Source organism: Orussus abietinus, unplaced genomic scaffold (assembly GCF_000612105.2).
Source record: "Orussus abietinus isolate OABI.00-Male unplaced genomic scaffold, Oabi_2.0 scaffold16, whole genome shotgun sequence".
Lineage (NCBI taxonomy): Eukaryota > Metazoa > Arthropoda > Insecta > Hymenoptera > Orussidae > Orussus > Orussus abietinus.
Window position 1 is genome coordinate 1,268,879 of NW_019394714.1, and position 19,558 is coordinate 1,288,436.

Here is a 19,558-nt window from a genome sequence, read left to right on the forward strand (position 1 = left end):
TCTTCCCTCTTCAACCCCCTAGGTAGATCATGCAGCCCTTAGCCAAGTTAATGACTCCGTATTACGAGGACGCCAGCCGCGAGACAATGTCTGCACTTAGTGGATGACGTCAAGCGCAAAGCGGGTCATCCAGTGCATCACTTTTAATTACACTAATCCCAGAACGTAGCATTACGTCACGTGGATGGAAACAATTTCCACGCCGCCATTTGTTCCCGCTACAATGGAGCGATGTTAAGAAGAAGAAAAAAAAAGTTTACATGTTAGTAATTTATTCCAAGGTGTTTATTTTATTATTTTTTTTTTTTCATTTAATTTCAAACGTTTCGATGGATCACGGGGAAACGGAGACGCAATTTCTCAGGCTCCATGGCTGCGAGATCATCGACGCAATTAACCTAATTTAACGGCGACCACGGGGCGATTTTTTATTCCCTTTCCTCCGGGGGCTCCCTTTGCGTAGATAAATACCTAGGGGGCGGCATTCGGAGAGATACCCTTATCACGGCTGCAACATGCATTCCCTCATTAGCGGGGATTCCCATCATTTTCCCTGACACCCCCGCAGCATCCCCTAACGAGGAGGGCGAGGGAGATAGAGCACGGACCGCGGGTCGCAGGGTGGAGGGCAGGGTGTCCAAGAGATAGGAATGAAAAATGCCGGCCGGGATGTACAGGGTTGAAAATTGGAATGGAAAATTCCGAAATGTATGCCGAGCCTCCGGCCCCGTCGGCCTGGTGCCTTTTGAATTCCAAATTCACTCGGGGGTATTATTTAAATACGGATCACCCGGGGTGTATTTCGAGTCCTTCTTCGACCGGCAATTTTGGATATTCCCTAAAGGAACGGTATCTCTAAAAGTGAAACCTGGTCTTCCCGCCGATATCTAAATTTCCAAAAATTTTCGTCATCGCCCCCAAGGTGCTCCAAGTGACAATTAAATTCAAATCCTATCACCTGTCGCGTAATAATCGTATCGACGAGGCACGACTGCCCCCGGAACGAGTACGGAGCTCTCAAGGGACAAATGTCCATATTCGAGGAATAATCAATGACGATTGGCCAGCGATTTCGGGAATAAGTATACCCCGGGCCCCGAAGCGCTCCTCGGAGGAGTCCAATTACTTTAATCTCGGCCCTGGCCCATCGGTCCCGAAACGGCTTAAAGCAAAAAGTCAAACCCCTCCGACCGGGGCCCTATCGGCCGAGGAGCGGAGAGGAAAAAATGTCGCCCAATCTACATAATCATTAACAGAAAGGAAATTTATTTAACCCTCCGGGCAAAGGACTCGTTATTTCCCTCGAGCTAATTTGAATACATTTGCCGGGTAGGTAAATTAAAATCCAATTTCGGTGTAATTTCGTGCTATTAAATGCGATTGGACCGCCTCCCCCCTCTTGGTCCCCTGCCCTGTGTCGTCTTCCAGCTCTGCCCCTCCTCTCCCTCCGTTCTCCTCTCCGAGGAAGATACGATGTCGAGGAAGCCGCGAGAATCGCCTATTAATTCCCTCGTGCTTTTAGGTTAGATAAGCGCGTCCACCCAGGGCCCCTGCGCATGCGCCCCCGCGGTTATCGCTTGTCGGGGAACTCCGTAGTTAGTAAAAGCATCCACCTGACGTACGGTTTTTCCGTATCGCGTATTTAGCGTACGGAAGGACCCCGCCGCGGCGTAACGCGCGGCATCACCGCAAGCGGGTTGCGACCGCAACCGCACGCCGGATCGCGAGCGCAAAGCGTCTACACACCGTGGTATTAAATAATCGTCCAATCAGCGCTCGGCGAGGAGCGAGGAGTCCTTAATAGCAATCTGCATGTTGAGAGAAGCCGTTAGTGTCCCTTCGATTAGCTGGCGTCCCCCGTTCCCGGCCACGGGGTCCGGCACCACGACGATGGGGTCCGGCGCGACGACCGGACGACCGGAGCGCCGTCACCGCAAACTTTTTCATTCCCCCAGGAAACTCACCTCGACGGCCCCAACAATTTTCGTACAAAGAGTAAACTCAAACCCTCGTCTATTAAAAATTCCAAACCGCGCGCCATATCCAAAGAGGAAGGATAAATAAAAAAAAAATAATAATTAAGTGGTCGGAGAAGTGGAGAGTAGTCAAAGATTCGACATACCTAGCAATTCCCAATTATTAGTGTCCCTCGACTTGCATTACGTCCCGTAACTAATAAAATCCAACCGACCCCCCTCCGACTCCTTGGGCCGACCCCCGAGTCGATAAAGTCGACCTCTTTGTTTCCAGCGTACTCCCTTAAAGCAAAATCTGTCTCATTAACAATCTAATTAATAATCCAATTATGCGGCAGGAATCCCCGGGCATATTTTCACGGTAACAGGAAAACAATTCCCCCCGACAGGCTCCGTTCCCCCTGCTTTGTTCCACCCCTTTCCCGTCCCATTCCGCTCGAGTCGCCCCATGCCCCATCCCCCATCCCCCGTCGCCCGGCCAATACAACCCCCTCCCCCGCCTTGGGATCCCCCTCGGTGCGCGCGCACAAGGAAGGGCCGCAGCAAGAAGGGGTGCCTTAGGACCCCACCCCTCCAGGAATTTAATAAGCAATTACCAGGGATGAAACGAGACGCATCTGTGTACCTGTATAACGAGGGGGGAACGAGGAAACGGGGGCGAGAGCAAACGGGCAGGGGCGCCCGGGGGAGGGGTCGGTACACAATATTTCCAATAAATTATGTTTGCCCTGCGCCATTTGCGCGGCTCGCGAAATGCGGTAAGAGGGATGTAGGAGCCTACCCCTTGCGCGGCCCTTACGCCGCGTTTTCGACGCGTACCCCCGGCACCCTCCACCGGGGGGAGGTTCGCGCATCGATTCCTTGATTCCTTTTTCGCTCGGGATCGCGGTAAAGGGAAATTCCCGACGAGGTGTCAAAACGCGGAGAAAGATCGGCAGGGACCCTATTCATCCCACCAACACACGCGTAGGAAATTAATAGTTCCGCATACGACATCAAAATGTGGACCGGTGCCGGGACTTCGCAACGATGCGATAATTTTTTTTTTCCTTTGCGAATCCATTCGTATGGGATAAAAATCGAAAATGGGGTTCCTGGATGGGGACTACGGTGAGGATCGTGCAGGGGTGTGCCATTGTCAAAGGTTGCTTAGTCTAGTCGAAAATCCACATTGGGATCACCGTGGGGTCCATCTCTTGGGGTCTCTTCCGAGGTGGCGGAAAAAGCCCGGTCGGCGTTATTCCGATACTCGACTGGTATCGCTCGGCATCGATTGGTCGAAAGCCACGCGGACCTTGTGCATCCCGGCAAATTAGTGTCGCTGCGGGCAGCAAGGGCCGCCAACAAAGGAACACGCATACCCCGGTGGAACGAGTGCACCGGACGCGCCGGGACTCGCGAGTGCAGTCAACGAAATAACGATTGTTTGTCCAATTACGTGAGTATCGATAGATATAATCGCGCGCGAAACCAAAGCCGCAGCCCTCGATAGGCGAGTCGGTTAGGACGGGACAGGGTCCGCGTCCCCCACACGCACACACAATGATCATGCGTCGAGCAACGAACGCCCCGGCGAGAGGCGCGTCTCTCCTGGCCTCGGACAAAGCCTACGCTGCCGACGTTTTTCCACGGCAACTGCTCGAGAGAAGTCGAAAGGAGAACCAACGCGGCCCTACCTGGAGGTCCTGGACACCAGTCATCGGGTTCGCGTTTCAAGGTCAGCCCCCCATCGGGGGGAGGAAATCACGGGAAATCGCGAAAACCCATTCGGCGATCCCCATCCTCGGCCGAAGAGCGAAGACCCGGAGGAGGAGGAGGCGGACAGGAAAGAGAGGAGAGCGAGACGGAGGATAATGGACCGAGGGGATGTATGCACCACGGTGCCGTTACCGTTGCCGGGAGAGAAAGCTTTTAATTAAGTACGGCACCGACGCGGCGCGCCGGACAGACGGGTGGAAGAGAGGAGGACGAGAGACGGATGCTGGGAATGGACCAACGAGATATATCCGGAGGATTCGTCGCGGACTCGGATTTACAATCTACGATCCGATCGTGCTCTCCCCCTGGTTCCTCCCTACCCCTCCACCGAGCCCTACCGGTTTAGGGGATGCCGTAAACTTCCGGCGCTCTCTCCTTTTTGCCCTCCGCGCTTTGCCTTTCGCATCTCCCTCGGTTTTCGGTGCTCCTCTTTGTCGCCGCTTTCTGGCAGGTGTCAAAACACGAGGTAGATAGGCATCGGCCGGGATATTTATAGCTGTAGATATCGCGGATACGCGCCCGAGGAGAACGAGCGGGATGCCGCGCTCCGGATGGTGCTGGGTCCGGCCTCTGGGAAAGACCACGGAATCCGTGTTTTCTCGTAGACCTATTTCTCCGGGATCAGGTGGATTATGCGGCTAAAAATGTGGGCTTCCCATTTCTTCGGATTTTTCCGAGGAAAGTGCGATGGTGGGGACGTACCACACACTTTGGTTCCCGGTACCCAAGTGGGAGCTGATGGGACCATCGACGTCCACGTCTCGATGAGCGAGGGGGGGATTTTTTTTCCACGGTTTCTGGAGTAGGTGGAGGTCTCCAGGCTCGCGACCGGCAACCTGGGGCTTTGATCTATGCTATTAACAATTATTAACGAACAGGGGTGCGTCGGCCAAATGCCTCTGAGCGCGGACGAGGGGCCGGTGTCGCAGGGTCCGTCGCTGGCACGTCGGTCGCTTTATCATTCGAGGCACGCCAGGCATAATTTGATAAATTAGGTACACATAAGCGACGGCTGATCGCGGTTATTAGGTTGGGTACCCGCTACAACCTCCGACCTGCGCCATCGACCTTCGGCGTCGGGCCCTCCGTAGGGCCGCGCCCTGGTGGCGGAAGCGCACTCCGCCGACTTCGGACTAGTTGCTATGCCGCGAACACCCGCCAAATGGGATTATTATTATAGCCCACCCTACCAGCCATCACCCCCAACGAAAGGGGAATGTTAAAACGCCCAGGGACCCCGAGGACTCCGACAGCCTTCGCCGGGGAATTATTTTTCACCCAAACACGCGCTCCTTGAAGACGCCCCTCTATCCTGCGGAGACCCCCAAATGGAATTTTGGGAACGAAGAGAACCCACCTTCGGTTCGTCAACTGGGACCACTCATCTTTATTTTCCCAAGCAAATTACCCACCCCTGTGGCTCTCACCCCGGAAGGCTTTGATACGGTGGATTCAATACCTGTCGTTCCTCCCGTGTCTCCAGGTGTGATGTACACCCGGTGTTTCTGCGTGTGTTATCTACATACGGTTTTTATGCCGAGTCCACGCGGGAAATTTTTTTTATCTCGCGTTTAGATAGGACCTTTCCATGTGTGCCACCCGCACGGGATATTTTTGCGGGTGGTAGCCACACACGGGAGACCCACGCGAGGGGGTCTCCACCCACTTTGGAGGGGTCCTGCTTTGACGGGCCGCGGCCAACGGGGCGAGAAAATTCGACGTATTCCGTTTCACCGATACCGCGGGACGTTATCGGCCCTCTCGGTCCATGGAGGCGATACGGCGTGACAGGCCCGTTAATTGTCGGCTCGCCGGGGACGAAAGTTTATTTTCTTTATTTCGCCGACGTAGCCCGGCCCGGCCGGCGGTCGGTTGAAAAAATATTAACGCGCTTTCGCCGCCGGGGGGGGTGGCGGCGGGGCCGAATTAAAATTCATGGACCACTCGGCGGCGCGCGTCGCGAAAAGGCGGGAAAAACTCCCGGAAATCCCGGGGGCTTTTTTCCCCCGCCTAGGAACGTCCGTCGATCCTTCCTCCAGGGGATGGGAGCTATCGCAGAATTTTCCACATATTTTCAAAACGTTCTCCCCAGATCCTTTTCCCTTACCCTTCCACGTCCAAGATCTTTAGAGATGTAGCGGCGGGCAATAGTTCCTCCCTCTATTTCAAAGTCGCGGCATCAAACGAAACGACTAATCACCCGAAGCCCGTGGATTTGTCGCGTCGCAATTTTTCACCACTTCCGCCCGACTTTGCTCCCCGACGAAGACGCCCGGCGTCGCCGAATTAATCCGCGCGTCCATATTTATGCGGCCGTTGGGTACCCTCGAGTCGCCCAACAAGCTACGAGATAACCCAAACAATTTTTCCCCTTTAACGCTAAACCGCCTGTATAAATTTAGCCCCATTATCGCGGCGCTATAAAAAAAAAAACCGTTTAATTCTCTCAAAATTCCCCCGCCCCCCCAAAAAATATAAATCAGAAAAAGCACGAAACCTCGTCCTAACCACCGAGTACCGAACAACGTTAATGAGATTTCTGAGTAACCGGGTCACTTGGCTTTTTGTCGCCCTTTGTGCCCCCCGTCCCCCTGCCCCGCTATCAGGACAACGGTTGTCTTTGATAAATACAGTCGTTCCCGATAAAGTTCGGCGCGGGCCCACGAGCCGCGAGTATTTTTCAATTAGCGGAAAACAAAGGACGTCCGGGCAATAATTGCAACAAAGCGAAAACAAAAGGAAGCCCGGGAGTAATTGCCCGGCGTGACGGTGCACTCCGCCTCCCTCCCCCCGGGTCTCGCGCTCTCTCTCTCTTTCTGTTTCGATTTTTCCCTTTTTGGATTACTCGCGCGCTGCGCGCTCGACTTTGTGTTCTCCTCCTCCCTCCACCCGTTCGGCGTTATCGGCGCACCCCTCGTCAAAGGACGGATAAATTCGTCTCGAGTGGCGACATTTATGCTCCACTGTGCTACTGAGAAAATGGCTGCCTCGGTTTGGGGGAGGTGTCGCGATGGGATGATTTTTTTCCTCCGCGATCGAGGGAGAGCCGTGACTTTTTAGGGCTTTTGCAAGTTCAGGAGGGAAGTGAACTTTGGAGGGGAATTATTTTTTTTTTTTCAGGATCAACGGGGGAAATGAGAATTTCGGGGATGCTTATGAAGTGGAACGATCCAGTGGAGGCATTGGAAAATGCTCAACGCAATATGGCGCCAGCTTCGAGGGGTGGGCCATCATCCTGGTCGTTCGTAACGAGGGGGCCCCATATCTCCAAACCGCGAATCGGGCGCCATGGGGGGCAACTAATTCCCGGACCGTTTGCCCGGGAGGATTTTTCGACTGTTGCCTTTGATTTCGCGTTCCTACGGCCCATCCGCTTAACGATGTTTGCACAGTTGAAATACCCACCGCGGCCAGTCGGACGTACAACCGAGACAAGGTCTCTGGGGGTCCAGGAATCGAGTAACACCCCAGAGGAAGAGACCCGGATCGTGCGAACCGCGTCGGGCATATTTCATCCCCTCGAAACGCACCCTTCTGCGATTTTCTCTTTTTCCCGAAAAATTCGAGAGTCCAGAGTCGTCCGACAACCACCACGCGAGGATGGTCAACGAATGGCTAGAAGGATTTTCCGTGGAATTAAAGAAGTAATCCGAAGGAGAAAGAGGACGCTAGACGTGGAGGGGGCGGGGGAGAGATTGAAATACGAGGGGAAACGGAGGGACGGGGGGTGGGAACGGCAATTAACTTCTCCTCGCGAGATTAGAACGAGATATTACGAGATATCGAGCGACTTAACGGTAACACGCGAGAGACTTCAAAGGCGGTAATAAACTGCCTCTAATGAACCCCTTATCGCCGTCACCTGCCTCCCCCATCGCCACCCACCGCCACCCACCCCACCGAGGCGTGCGCCCCCCAGAGCGAAGGAGAGAATCGACCCTTCGGGCTAACCTTCGGTTTCCCTGCCGGACCTTCGACCTCTCCCTCTGGGGATAAACCCTCCACCTAATACGAGGTCTCCAGTGAACAACGCAACCGCGGATCCATACGAGAGCAACAACAAGTGGTCGCAACAACGCGCAACGATCGAGCATCGTCGCGATACCAGGTACCACCCACTCTAGGGGTCATCCCGTCTCCGTCAGATATCCCGCGCGACAGGATCGCTGATAAGACACCCAGATCCAAAGAAACGGTAAGACCGCGCCTCCCCTTCATCCGGAGCCTCCGTTCCCCGCCGCGGAGTGGCGCTGGCGCGCACTCAGCCCAGCTCCGTCAAGCCCAATCATGTTGATTCAACAAAGTACCCACCTACCAAATTGCAGGAATTTGGTATTCGGCCAGGAGAGACATAGACGTAGAGAGCGAGAGGGAGTTCGAGGGGGGGGGGGGGGGCACACGGAGAGAGAAAGCGACAGAGGGAAGGTGGCGGCGTTTCGGGGTGCGCGAGGAAGACGGCGCGGGGGAAGGAGGAGGGGGAGGGAATTCGGAGGGGCACCGAAGCGGTCTGATTGCACATCTAGGCCAAACCAGGACCGCGCGACGACGGTCCGTCGGCGCGCTCCAGCGGAAAGCCGCGCGATGATTGGCCGCCCTCCGCGTTCGCCTGTCCCTCCTCTCCCCGTCCCCCCGGCGCAGCCGAAACGCGGGGGCGGGCGGGGGGTGATTGGACGCATCCCGGTGATTGTGGCACCCGGCCTGCTCCCCCGTCCCGCGACGCCGACGCTCTCTCCCCGCGCCCCTTCCCGGCGTCGCGGCGACGGCGCCCCGACCGACCCCCCGACCGCCGCGGGGGCGGCCGCCCCCCCCTACGTCACCCTACACGGCTGTAAATCGAGTTTACCCTCTTGCCGTAGCTCAGCCCTTCAATCAAACTGATTGAAACATTCCTTGAATCCAAAAGAAACGAACTCGTCCCGTGGTGCGCGCGCAGGACCCCTTCCCCCGTCCCCCCCGACCCTCGGTGCACGTGGGGCAACGCGGGGGCGTTGGACTGGGAGGCGCGACACACGCGTGGCTGGGACGACGGGATGTGTGTTTGGGTGTGTATGGGTGAAGATCCTCCGGCTTTCCTCCGGGGTGACTGGGGAAAGCGCCTTCCCCTCCCGGCGAGGAACTTTGATGGATAATTGACAGGCCGCCTTGGGAGCGGCCGGTAATTGAGTAATCGACGGGGCGTTTCTGATAAGCGGGATAAGCGACGGGGTGGGGGGATTTTTGGAGGATGGCGAGAGAGTGGCGCCGGGAAGATGGGGACCTTCGATTCCGTATCGCTTGGGTCTGACCTATTGACGAAACGCCACTGGGAATGGTGCCGACGACACCCCGACATCCCAGAAGAACGGACGGACGGATCGTCGAACGCGGACAGACGTCTTCTGCCCGTCCGTCTATTCCGGGCTGGCCCTAAAGTCCACGTCTGGTTCTCATTAGATCGCCCCCCCCCTCCCCCTCTCTCCTGGCCTCGAATCCTCTAAATTTGGCACGGTAAACCGTCGATTCTCATCCCGAAGGAGACGGACCACTCGCCCGGGAATCGAAGGGAACGCGATCGGTCCGCTCCCGGGCGAACGGATTCTGGATCCTGGGGACCGTTCCGAACGGGTTGGGATAAGTCATGCACGGCATCTCGGGGAAAATCCCCCCGCGTTTGATATACGTTTAATATCGTAAACTGGATTATGCGCGGCAGGTACGGAAAGTGCGCTCCGAAATAGTGACCGGACGAGTCAATTACCGTCGCGCGTGTTCGGCTCCGTGGTCTCGTTTAAGGCATCCCCATCCCGAACGGCGGCTTAGTTGCGAAATATGCGGCGCCGACCTTACCTCGTGTAGTCGCTTTTGCAGAGGATCATGCCGGCCTTGGTGAAGCAGGACTGGCCGATGTCCGCCAAGGTTGCCCCGCAACAAGAACACTTTAGGCAGCTGTTGTGCCAATAGCGGTCCAGCGCATGTAGCAACCATCTTTCCACTATTCTCCCGCCACATCCGGCGCACGGCTCTGCGCTCGTCGGCCCGCGGGGTCCACCTTCTTGCTGCAATCAAGCAAAAAGGAAACCAGCCTTTAGCCAAATCCCGATCCGGCCAGACACACCGATTCGAAACAGCCCTGCGACACGTCGGAGCAGATATAACGTTTTTCGGCAGACCTCGATTGTCTAAAATTATGGGACAATAATTGGCGCGGCGCCCTCCATTTGAAAATTCGGGTTCTACGTCCTATACGTCCAGTCCCCACCCGGAAACCGCAATGCCAGGGCAGGCGTCCGTAAAACCGGAAATCATTACTTTTTCCTTTCAACGCGTCATCCTGACCACCGGTCGACTTTTTATCGCCATGCCCGATACGAAATTCGAGCGCAAGAAAGGACGCCTGAACTCGGTGGATTGTTCCGCGGGCTCCGTTTTCGCGAAGGAATGCGGGATTGGGCGGTTCCCAGTCGCGTTTCTTTGCTTCTGGAATTGATAATTATCTTCTTTTTTTTTTCATTTACTCTTGAAAGCATTCGCAATAAAGGTGCTTACTATCTTGTCCCCGGGGAAGCACTTCATCTGGTTCATCCGAGACGTGATGGCACTGTAGTGATGCGCGTGCACCTCCATGATCCGCGCATCTAGATCGACCTGAACCGGATCAACGCGAACCCTCCCAGGGTCACTTTCGGATTTTCGGACAATGTCCCTACTCTTCCTCGGTATACGAAGATCAACGTGAACTCCACTCGGAGGATCTCGAGAATTGTTCTTGGTGATCAGTTCCGAGATCGGACTCGCGTCGTTCCCTCGAATGGCATCTCGGAAATTTTCCACCCGGATTCGGACCGATTCGACCTGGACGGTATCATCCCGTCGTCATAGCTTCCCGATAGGTCGCATCCAGGAGAATCCGAAGTCTATTAATTGGGTCCCGGGGAAGTGGGAAGACTCTCTCCCGGATTCAACGGCGGACCATAGGAGAAATCCCAACAGGAGCAGTTGGGCCTTCAAACGAGAATGCGTTCCTTCCGGTGACGGAGGACCCGAACACCATCAGCGGAGATTTGGACACAATAATTCTGAACTTTCCACCCAAACGCTAAGCGAGGTTTAGACAAAAGCGGAAGCGTTCGTTCCACTCGAAGGAAGGACTAGGGCAGACTTCCTTCGACCTCTGCTCGAACGGCTCAGTCCGCGGATAATTTCGGTAACGAAACGCGTACACTTTCCCCAACCGCACAAATTAACCGAGCACTGGAGTCCCCTCCCTGCTGGATCCTCCGGACGCTAAGATAATCGGTCCTCGTCCGCTAGGCATCAGCTCCCAAAAACGCGAACCGTTCCCTCGGGCGACACCGAATCGGCCGTCCCACTGACGGTGACGAATTTTTCGAAAGTCTTCGCCGAGAGAGATTTCCTAACCGAGAAGTGGCGGAGCGACCGCGAGAGGCAAGAGAGAACCAGTCCCGACCGAAGTCAGGACCCAACTGACTGGTCGGTCCGCTTCGGAGCCGACCCAGGTCTTTGGGCCTGAATGCCTGGCGGGCCCCTGGGTTCAGGTACCCTGGTGGGGTCTGGTGGGCCCTCGCACCGGAGTGGGGGCATAAAAAGACCAGCCTAGAAAGGACCTAACTAACGCTCAAAGGGGAAGATTCCGGGCGCCCCACTCCTCGAGCCAGCCGACCCCTGTGCCGAACTCCCTCTATTCAATTATATTTCTCCACGGTAAATGCCCATATTGTTACGTTTGTCAATGGCCGCCTAAGTGAGGGTCGCATTCGTCGGGGATAATGCCGGCTGAATTCCGGTCGGTTCGACCCTCGGATGGCATCCCTTGCACGGAAACCGACCCCCGGGCACCGACACAAGGGACGTCCCGGACTATGGACTACCGCGGTGTCGCTGATCCTGGAAGAGGACACTCCTGGGCACATCTGAGAAGCCGATGGAGTCCCTTCCGGGAACAGCCGCGCCTCGCGCCACCTCCGACGCGGATGAAAAAACGAGGAAGCTGGAAAATTCCCCTTGAGCACCGGACAATGGGATTTCTTTTTAATTAATGCGCAATAATTAGATACATCCTCGGCGATGCGTAAATCATGGCGCTTTGGCAGGACCACCGCGTACAAAAAAGATCCGTCGCAACTTCCGGCAGGGCCCAATTAGTCCAGACTTTTTAGGTCCCTCCCAGGGTTTCATTTAGCGGAGTAGCGACAGATGTTGCTTTATCGGCCCATGGTAATGGGACCACCGCACCCGCCGAGTGCAAAGCGGTACGAAAATCGTGTCCTCACCTTGATGGTGCAATTGTTGTTGTGATTGACGGGCGGGTAGGCGGGGTGGCCGGGGTGGTGATGAGGGTGTCCCGGGTGATGGGGATGATCGGTCATCATGCCCCCGGCCCCGTGGTGGTGCCCGTTGCTGCCGAGCCCCTGGGCCCCCGGTAAGGACGCGTAGGGGGCCCCCGAGTCCGAGGGGGCCCCGTGGGGCGGGGAGTGGGGGCTGGGCAGGTCGGGCGTCGTTGTGGTCCCCCCACCGCTAGCAGTGCCGTAGCCATGGTGGGCCCCGCCGCCGGGCCCGGGGTGGTGGGGACTGCTCGACAGCGACGGGTGGTGGGGATAGGCTGCGGGGTGTCCCGGGTGGTGGGGGTTCATCCCGGCGGTAAGGGCGCTCGCCAGCTTGACCAATGGGGTGGGCGGGCCGCTGGAGCCCACCACCTACGCGCCACAGGGGAAATCGGGGTCGCCCTCGGGTACTCGGGGCCCGGGGCCGAGTCGACCTGGGGCCACCTAGGGCCCGGGCGCCTTCACGAGCGGGGCCCGACCGAGAGGCCTCGCCGGGACCACTTCCGGCTTCGGCGCGGAATCTGAAAGCAAAAAATTTCATCTTTAGTTTTCCGACTCTTGGGACTTCCGTTTCGGGCGAAAAAGATGAAGATTTATATGATAATTGGTATACTTCAATTAATTTCATTCGATTTTATATGTTAAACAATGCGATTCGGGAAGAGGGTACGTTCGGCCTTCAAAATTGTGATAGTATTTCGGTGATTCGGTCATGATTTCGAGGGTTAAAATCCATGTTCTAGTCTGGAATGAAATACGTCCTCGAGCCTGGGTTATCCACGGTATTGCCAGAGAAATATTTAAATCCAATCCGGAAGACGTTTCCGCAATAAATGTAACGAATCGAGACGAGAACGAGAGCGTACGCGGCGGTAAAGTTTCCGCGGGACTAGATCCCCCTGTCCCTCGACTTCCGGTTGTATTGCGCACTTCCGGAGGCGGAGGGATAAGACGCATCCGTCGAGGAGGGTTCCTAGGGAAAATGGCGGACGCGGGGGTGTTTCGCTAGTAAAACCGACGTTTTACGAGTATTGCATACTACTACTTTGCTCGCCCTACCCCCCGAGCCTCTCCCCTTTATCCACTCTAATTAAGCATTCTATTGTTTTAATTATACACCCCCGGCCCCGTTTCCCCTTCCCTTCCTCTCGCTACAGGACTGTATTGCCGCCATCGTATGCAGCCCCGTAGCAAAAGCCGGATGCACGGGATACAAGGACCGGTGGTATTGAAATACCTGGCGGAAGAGGCATTCCTCCCCACCATCGGCTGCTCGAAATGCATTCCTGCTGGACGCTTTACTTCCAAAATTCGTCGGAAAATTCCTCGACATTTTTGGGAAATCGACGATTTACCCTGGGAACTACTTTTCATCGCCGTCGAATTTAGGTTAAGGTTCCTCGATGTCAAGGATGATCGCGGGTCTCGATTCCAGGGCTGTCGTTTGGTTTCATCGAGAGGGACCAAGGGAACGCATTTTTCGGGGGGACCAATCGCGTCGAGGCGATCGCTCGGTCGGATCGATCCGACCAATTGGACGGCGCGAGAGCGGCTCCAACGGAAACGTCCAAGGCCCATGGAGGCCATTGTAAGGGCCGAACAAAGCTCGCTCTAATTACTCGGCTTTATGATCTTTTCCGGCGTCCAATCAGATTTCCTCATTTCCCTCGACCCACTGGAAAGTAATCTCATTAACTCGGCCCCTGCCCCCCCTGCAGCCCTCCGGCTGCCTCGTTTCCCATCCCAAGCCCTCCGAGTGCGTTCCCTTCCCCTCTCCCCCTTCCTGAATCGCTGGATTATTCCTAGGGAAAAACTGGGAAACAACTGGGCCAATTGTTAGGACCCTAATCGGTGAATTTCTGTCGAGGGTCCTGCCCCCTGATAAGGATTCATTAGTCAACCGATAAGAGCCTCGTAAAGTGTTCGCGTTGAACGGGCGTTTTTCCCTTCATGAGGATGAATGTCAATTATATCTAGAATGCAGATTGATGGAGGCTCCTTAGTTTCGTGATAAGAGTCCGAAGATACGCTCGAGGAATATTTTTTCCTCGTAGGAGAGCTTTAACGGAATTATGGCTGGGGATGTCGGGGTTAATCGTGGTCCTTCTATTGGGAGGATTTAGTAAAGGCGATTGCAGTTTCGGAGAGGACTGCCTCTTGGTGTTATTGGTTTAGAAGGTATGCCGAGGTGAGAAGGTCTTTAACCTCACCAGCACTACCGACATCTACATCCTGTTTGGGCTTTTTTAACTTGAGCTACTTGAACTGGTATGCCAGCAAGCTGCTACCTCCAATCAGGACTCGAGGCTCGCCGCGCTAATTTCACTGTTAATTGTTAACTGTTAACCGGTAATTGGACTACGCAGCTCGAGGGATGCGCGATGTAGCAAAACCTGGGAATTTCAGAAATTCCGCGCGTTTTCTCCCCGTTACCCAGCTGGACGTTCAGTTCCGAGCGATGCTCGAAGGGGTCTTATTTTAGTCGGCGCCATTTTGGATTTTTAGTCCCGTGGGAACGGCACTAAATGGGGAAAGGAGAAACAACACAAAGCGAGAAACATATTTAATTAAACGCCCGGCAAGAAATCACTCTTTGCGGTCATAAATCAGAAGAAATGCCGGGTACGTCGAAACCGAGCCTGCAAGTACGCCAATAAAATGCGCTTAGACGCTTAATTACTGGCCGGGAACATTAATTGCACGTTGTCGCGCGACACCCGAGTCGCTTGTTCGCGAGTTATGTCTCCCGTATTCGGCTGAGCACAAGAAGCGACAAAAAGGGGCCGTGAAAATGGCACTTTTGAGCAACGCTCGGTTCCAGCCATTAGCGACGCCGCGAAGAACGCCGATTGAAGTAAATCCCGCTGCAGGCTGTCCCGACACTAATTATCGATTAGTATTAACTGCTCGTCGTTGCTGGAAAAATGTTCGAGTAGATTTGCTTGCACGTAAAGTTTCCGGCTTTCCGTTCGGCACGAGAGGTGACAAAAACTCAGCCGTGAAAATCGCGCATTCGAACCGTTAGCGAAGCGAGTGATGAAAAAGCGGCCAATTAAATAAATAAATGAAGAAAAAAAAAAAGAAGAAATCCCTCGCAACGTCGCGCGAAAAGTCCATTATTTGTAATTGGAAATTTATGCGAGTAGCGGTCCACGTCGGGCCTAAGGAGGGTGACTCGCGGCTAATAACATAAGTTCAATCGCTAATTATCGATCGGCGGGCATTAATTGCATGTTGTCGCGAGCGAGATGCTCGAATCGCCCGAACGAGTTATGTCTCCCATGGTAAATTGAACGCGAGAAACGGAGGGAAAAGAGAGAGAGGGAAGGCAGGGAGACGTCGATGCAACTCGATAAGCAAGATGGTAAACTGCAAGGCGATAAACGCGTCAAGACCGAGCCGCAAAATTCAATATTAATTGATACCCGCCATCGGCTTATTGGCCGCGAGCTGACGCTGCAGCAAGTATAGACAAAAAGTCAATACACTCGGTCTGATTTAAATCTCTTCCGGGTATCTAGAAATCAAGGCTCCACGTCGCTTAATTGACGGGGCTAATTTAATTAGTTGTCGTTTGAATTACTTCCGGGTGTATCGGGAAATCGAGGTCTCGCTGCGGATTAAATTCACGGGAATGCCAAGAGTCCGTAATAAATCCCCCCGACTCGCAATTGTTTACAATACAATTTTTCACTCCCATCCCGTGGAACATCGAGTCTTCCGAATTTCGGCTTTACTTGTACTATTTCCGATTTTTTCATACACGGGCACAGTTATTTTTCCAATTGTTTCCGAGTAACGAAACGTGACGAGCATTGCGTCGAAACGATTAACGGCGGAAACCAAGATGGCGGCGCTCGCGGCTCCGATAGACCCGATAACAAGACGATATAATACCGGGACACACACGGTCCGGTAATTACCGCGAATGATAATGGCGACGATGATCGCGGGACGATAAGCGATAATTAACGATCGCGATCGAGCGCCGAAAACGAGGACGGCGAGGGTGACAATGGCGATAACGAGAGAGGCCAGCGATGTTATTAGCGATAAGCCGGCGATAACGGGAAGGACGTATCGCCGACGCACGCCAGTTACGATCCGCAAATTGACACGAGCTGTCATGGGCGGAACCGCCGCTAATTGCGCGCGCTTAGTCGGACACGAAGAATAGGGTCGATTTCCCAAAACGGTCCAAACGGCATTAACGATTCCGTTTGGCCCCTCGATAGGCCCATCCGATGATAGCACATCCATTCAGCGACAACGCTCCCACCCCGAGGCGATGATAAGTAACGAAACAACAGTCGTCCTATACTTCATTGGGTACGAACCCCAAAACCAGGCAGGAAAGCAGGAAACGAAGCAAGGAGGAGGTCTCTTGGTCGAGTTCCTGCGGACCCCGAGTAAAGAAAGAAGAAAAAAAAAAAAAAAGATGGAAATTTCGCAGCCCGTTAACCAGGATTCCCCGCTGATCCCGCGTCCCTAGGCGTCCCTTGCTCCCCGATGTGATTCCCCGAAATGGCCCTCGGGGGTATACGCCTTTTCATTTGGGCCTCCCACCCCCGCGTGCCGGGGCCCTCTTTAAGTAGGGGTCCGTCGGTCCCAGCCGCCCCCCCGGCGGCCCTGGGCCGGGGCCGCATATAATTACTATAATCGCTTTCACCAATAATTAGATTATTTTCAGTCCTGTCTTCCAGCTTAGTCCCCTCGACTGGTCATTATATCCGTGCCGAAGTTATCATTACCCGTGCACCGATTCCCTCCAATTTTTTATCTCTCGGGCCCGTCCCCTCCAGGTGCCCCCTCCGCGTCGTTTCGTCCCTTCTCGCTCCCTGTTCCCCGGGGCCCTCCGTCGGGCCCCGTCTTGCCTCTTCGAGCGTTTATTACGGAAAGCAAATCTTCCGACCGGAGCCGGAGGTACCCGCGCATGCGCCCAAGAGGCGTTATTACAAGATACAAATGCTTTATTTTATTGTTGGTCGGCCAGTTGCCTCGGAATGCCTGAACCATTCCTCCGCGGAGTATCGTTGAGCAAGGGGGAGCTAGGGGGGGCAAGGGTACGGGAACATTTTGTAGGCACTACTTTATGCTCCTCTCGTCTACCCCCGTCCTCCCCCCGTTCCTCGCCGTCTCTCGGGATATTTCTCCCCGCTTTGAAGGCTTTCGGAAACGGATAGGAGGGAAGCAATGACGCGGGACCGAGCCCCGTTGCTTACGGAGGTGATCCTGGAGGGAATCGGTGACCGGCGTCCTAACCGCGCTCATTCAAGGCGATCCGAACGGTGCTGGATAACCTCCCCTCTTGGTGGGGTTTGGATCAGGGGTTGATCCTTGGATATTATCGGTGGTCGGCGTACCCTGCACCAGGAGCTGGGTACCTCTGGAACCTCGGCATCCAAGTTTCCCCCGGATTTTCTTGGATCGACGAAACGCCAGGGCGTCGTTAATTCGGGCTCGTCGTCGATCATGCGAGGGTCCGGGCGCGATACTCGTCGGGTCCTTGGCCAGGGCGCAACATCGGAATACACTCCGAGCCTTAATACGTATTTAATTAAGTACCACGGTGGAGCGGTATGGATGGCGGGTTGGCGGAGGTGCAGGGCGGGCGGGGGTCGGGGAGGTTTATAGTGGATATCAGGACGGGGCCTCCATAACTCTTGCTCTTCCTCCCCTCTGGTCGCGAGCCCGCGGCTCTTATGCCGCGCGATGGAATTTCATCCGAGCTATACGACATAAATCTACGGCGCATTAATGCCATTACGGAGGTACCGAGGCCCGGCTGCACTCGACTCGGTGTGGCGGCACCTTAATGCGGACCCCGCCGCATACCTCGACGGATTCGCCCCTTCTAGGTCTAACGACCTAGCGCGGACACTTTTATGCCCTGTCTCTCTCACCTGCGCGAGTTAATGGTCATTAAGGCTCCCGACACCTCGGGGTCCTCCCAGGCGCCCCGGCGCGGACTGGATCCTCGATTCGAACGATCTTAACCGCATATATCTTTCATTTTCGGTTCTCCAATAAATGATGAATCTCCAAATCTCGACCACGAGTCAAAGCCCCGTAACGCGAGCTCTCGGGTTCATCGGCACTTTGTACTTGGACAACGAGGTTGCGTCTTTAGCGTCCGATTTAAGATACCGGTCTATACCGGGAACTTGCATCGGACATGCCCTCGCTTTTACGCACATTGTCTCTGCTTATTCGCAGCCATTAAGGCTGTCCCGGCGCGTTGCGCCCTAAGAAGCCTCTGCCATGGCATTACGGTCTTGAGTAAAATTACTTGGAGGAAACCGCGAAAATTGCCCTGCGGTCACCAGCTCCCGTTCCTCGCGTTTCTGCCCGGTTTCGGGCCGTGTTCTGGGAAATCCGCAGAATTAAGGAGCGGATCCGATCCGTCGTCTCGAGGGTCACTTATTTAGCCGGATTAATAGAGTGGTCCGTAGAGTGAAACGATTCCGGGTCAATAGCATTGCGAGCCGCCGAGGTCGCGACGTGGGAGGAGAGAGAGAAAGGGGAGAAGGCAGAAAGAGGTAGCTTAAGACCCCATAAATCACCGAAAAGACCCATGTAACGGTGCTCAAAGGATTGCCTTCAAAGGGCCCCGCCATGGCGAAGGTCGGTGGGCCCCTGGCGCGGCTTTGCCGAAATCTTAAGGCCCCTTTCCCCCCCATCGGGCCCAAGGATTCGAATTTTCTTTAATTCCCCGACACGATTTCGGATTTCCGAAACGCACTTCCAAGCCATAGAGATCGGCATGTCCGGGTCCTTCGCTTAGCGATAAACCGCTGGCCTATCTTACGCAAAGTGACGCCTTCCTTAACACGGAACGCTTGATTTATGGGGCTCCAATGTTCGCGGAGGGACATGCCAATTTCACGGTTCGGTCTAAACCTATTCCCGAGTAATTCCGATCGGCCGGGACAATTAGTATATTTCGTGCAGTTTTCCATCGCGCGACGTGCGCGGGGTCAACGCGAGACGACCTCGCGCAGGAAACCGTGAAAGAGAGAGAGAGAGATATCGGCCGGCTTAAGGCCGTATCATTGGCCGAGTAATAACGTATCAGTGGTAAACTGTAAAGCCGTTATTTGTGCACGGGCGCGTCCGAGTCTGCACGGGGTTCGACCCCTGACGGCCCCCATAAATATCCGTCGGTGGCAGCTTGTTACTCCGCAGCATGCGAACTTCAAACCGACCACAACACCCGATACTATCTCGACCTTCTGCACCTCCGGCGGCCCCGGCACCTCCGCCGAGCCGGGGGCACGGATGGGGCACGAGCCCCGATGGGGCACGGTGCCCCACATCGGAGCTACTCGCGCACGTGGTCTGCGACCACGTGGTCTCGAGGTTCGCTTAACCCGAAATTCTCTCGGAATCTGACGACAGGACGCGGGTTAAGTTCTCTCCTCTAAAAAGGAAAAGGGAACCGGGAAGAGAGAGGACGCCGTTCCAACAGTACATCCGATTCGTCGTTTCCGCGATAATTCCAGC

At 55.0% G+C, this 19,558-nt stretch overlaps 1 protein-coding gene across 2 annotated transcripts in view; it reads right to left on the reverse strand.

Moving 5' to 3' along the window:
• LOC105696948 (LIM/homeobox protein Lhx9) overlaps positions 1–19,558 on the reverse strand; it is a 157,696-nt gene that overhangs the window by 15,998 nt on the left and 122,140 nt on the right. For both annotated transcript variants that reach the window (XM_012419833.2, XM_012419832.2), the window contains 2 exons: positions 12,005–12,576; positions 9,561–9,769 (listed from right to left, as the gene is read on the reverse strand). In XM_012419833.2, the coding sequence (XP_012275256.1) occupies positions 9,561–9,769; positions 12,005–12,364 (569 nt within the window). In that variant the 5' untranslated portion in view covers positions 12,365–12,576. The remainder of the gene's footprint in view (positions 1–9,560; positions 9,770–12,004; positions 12,577–19,558) is intronic.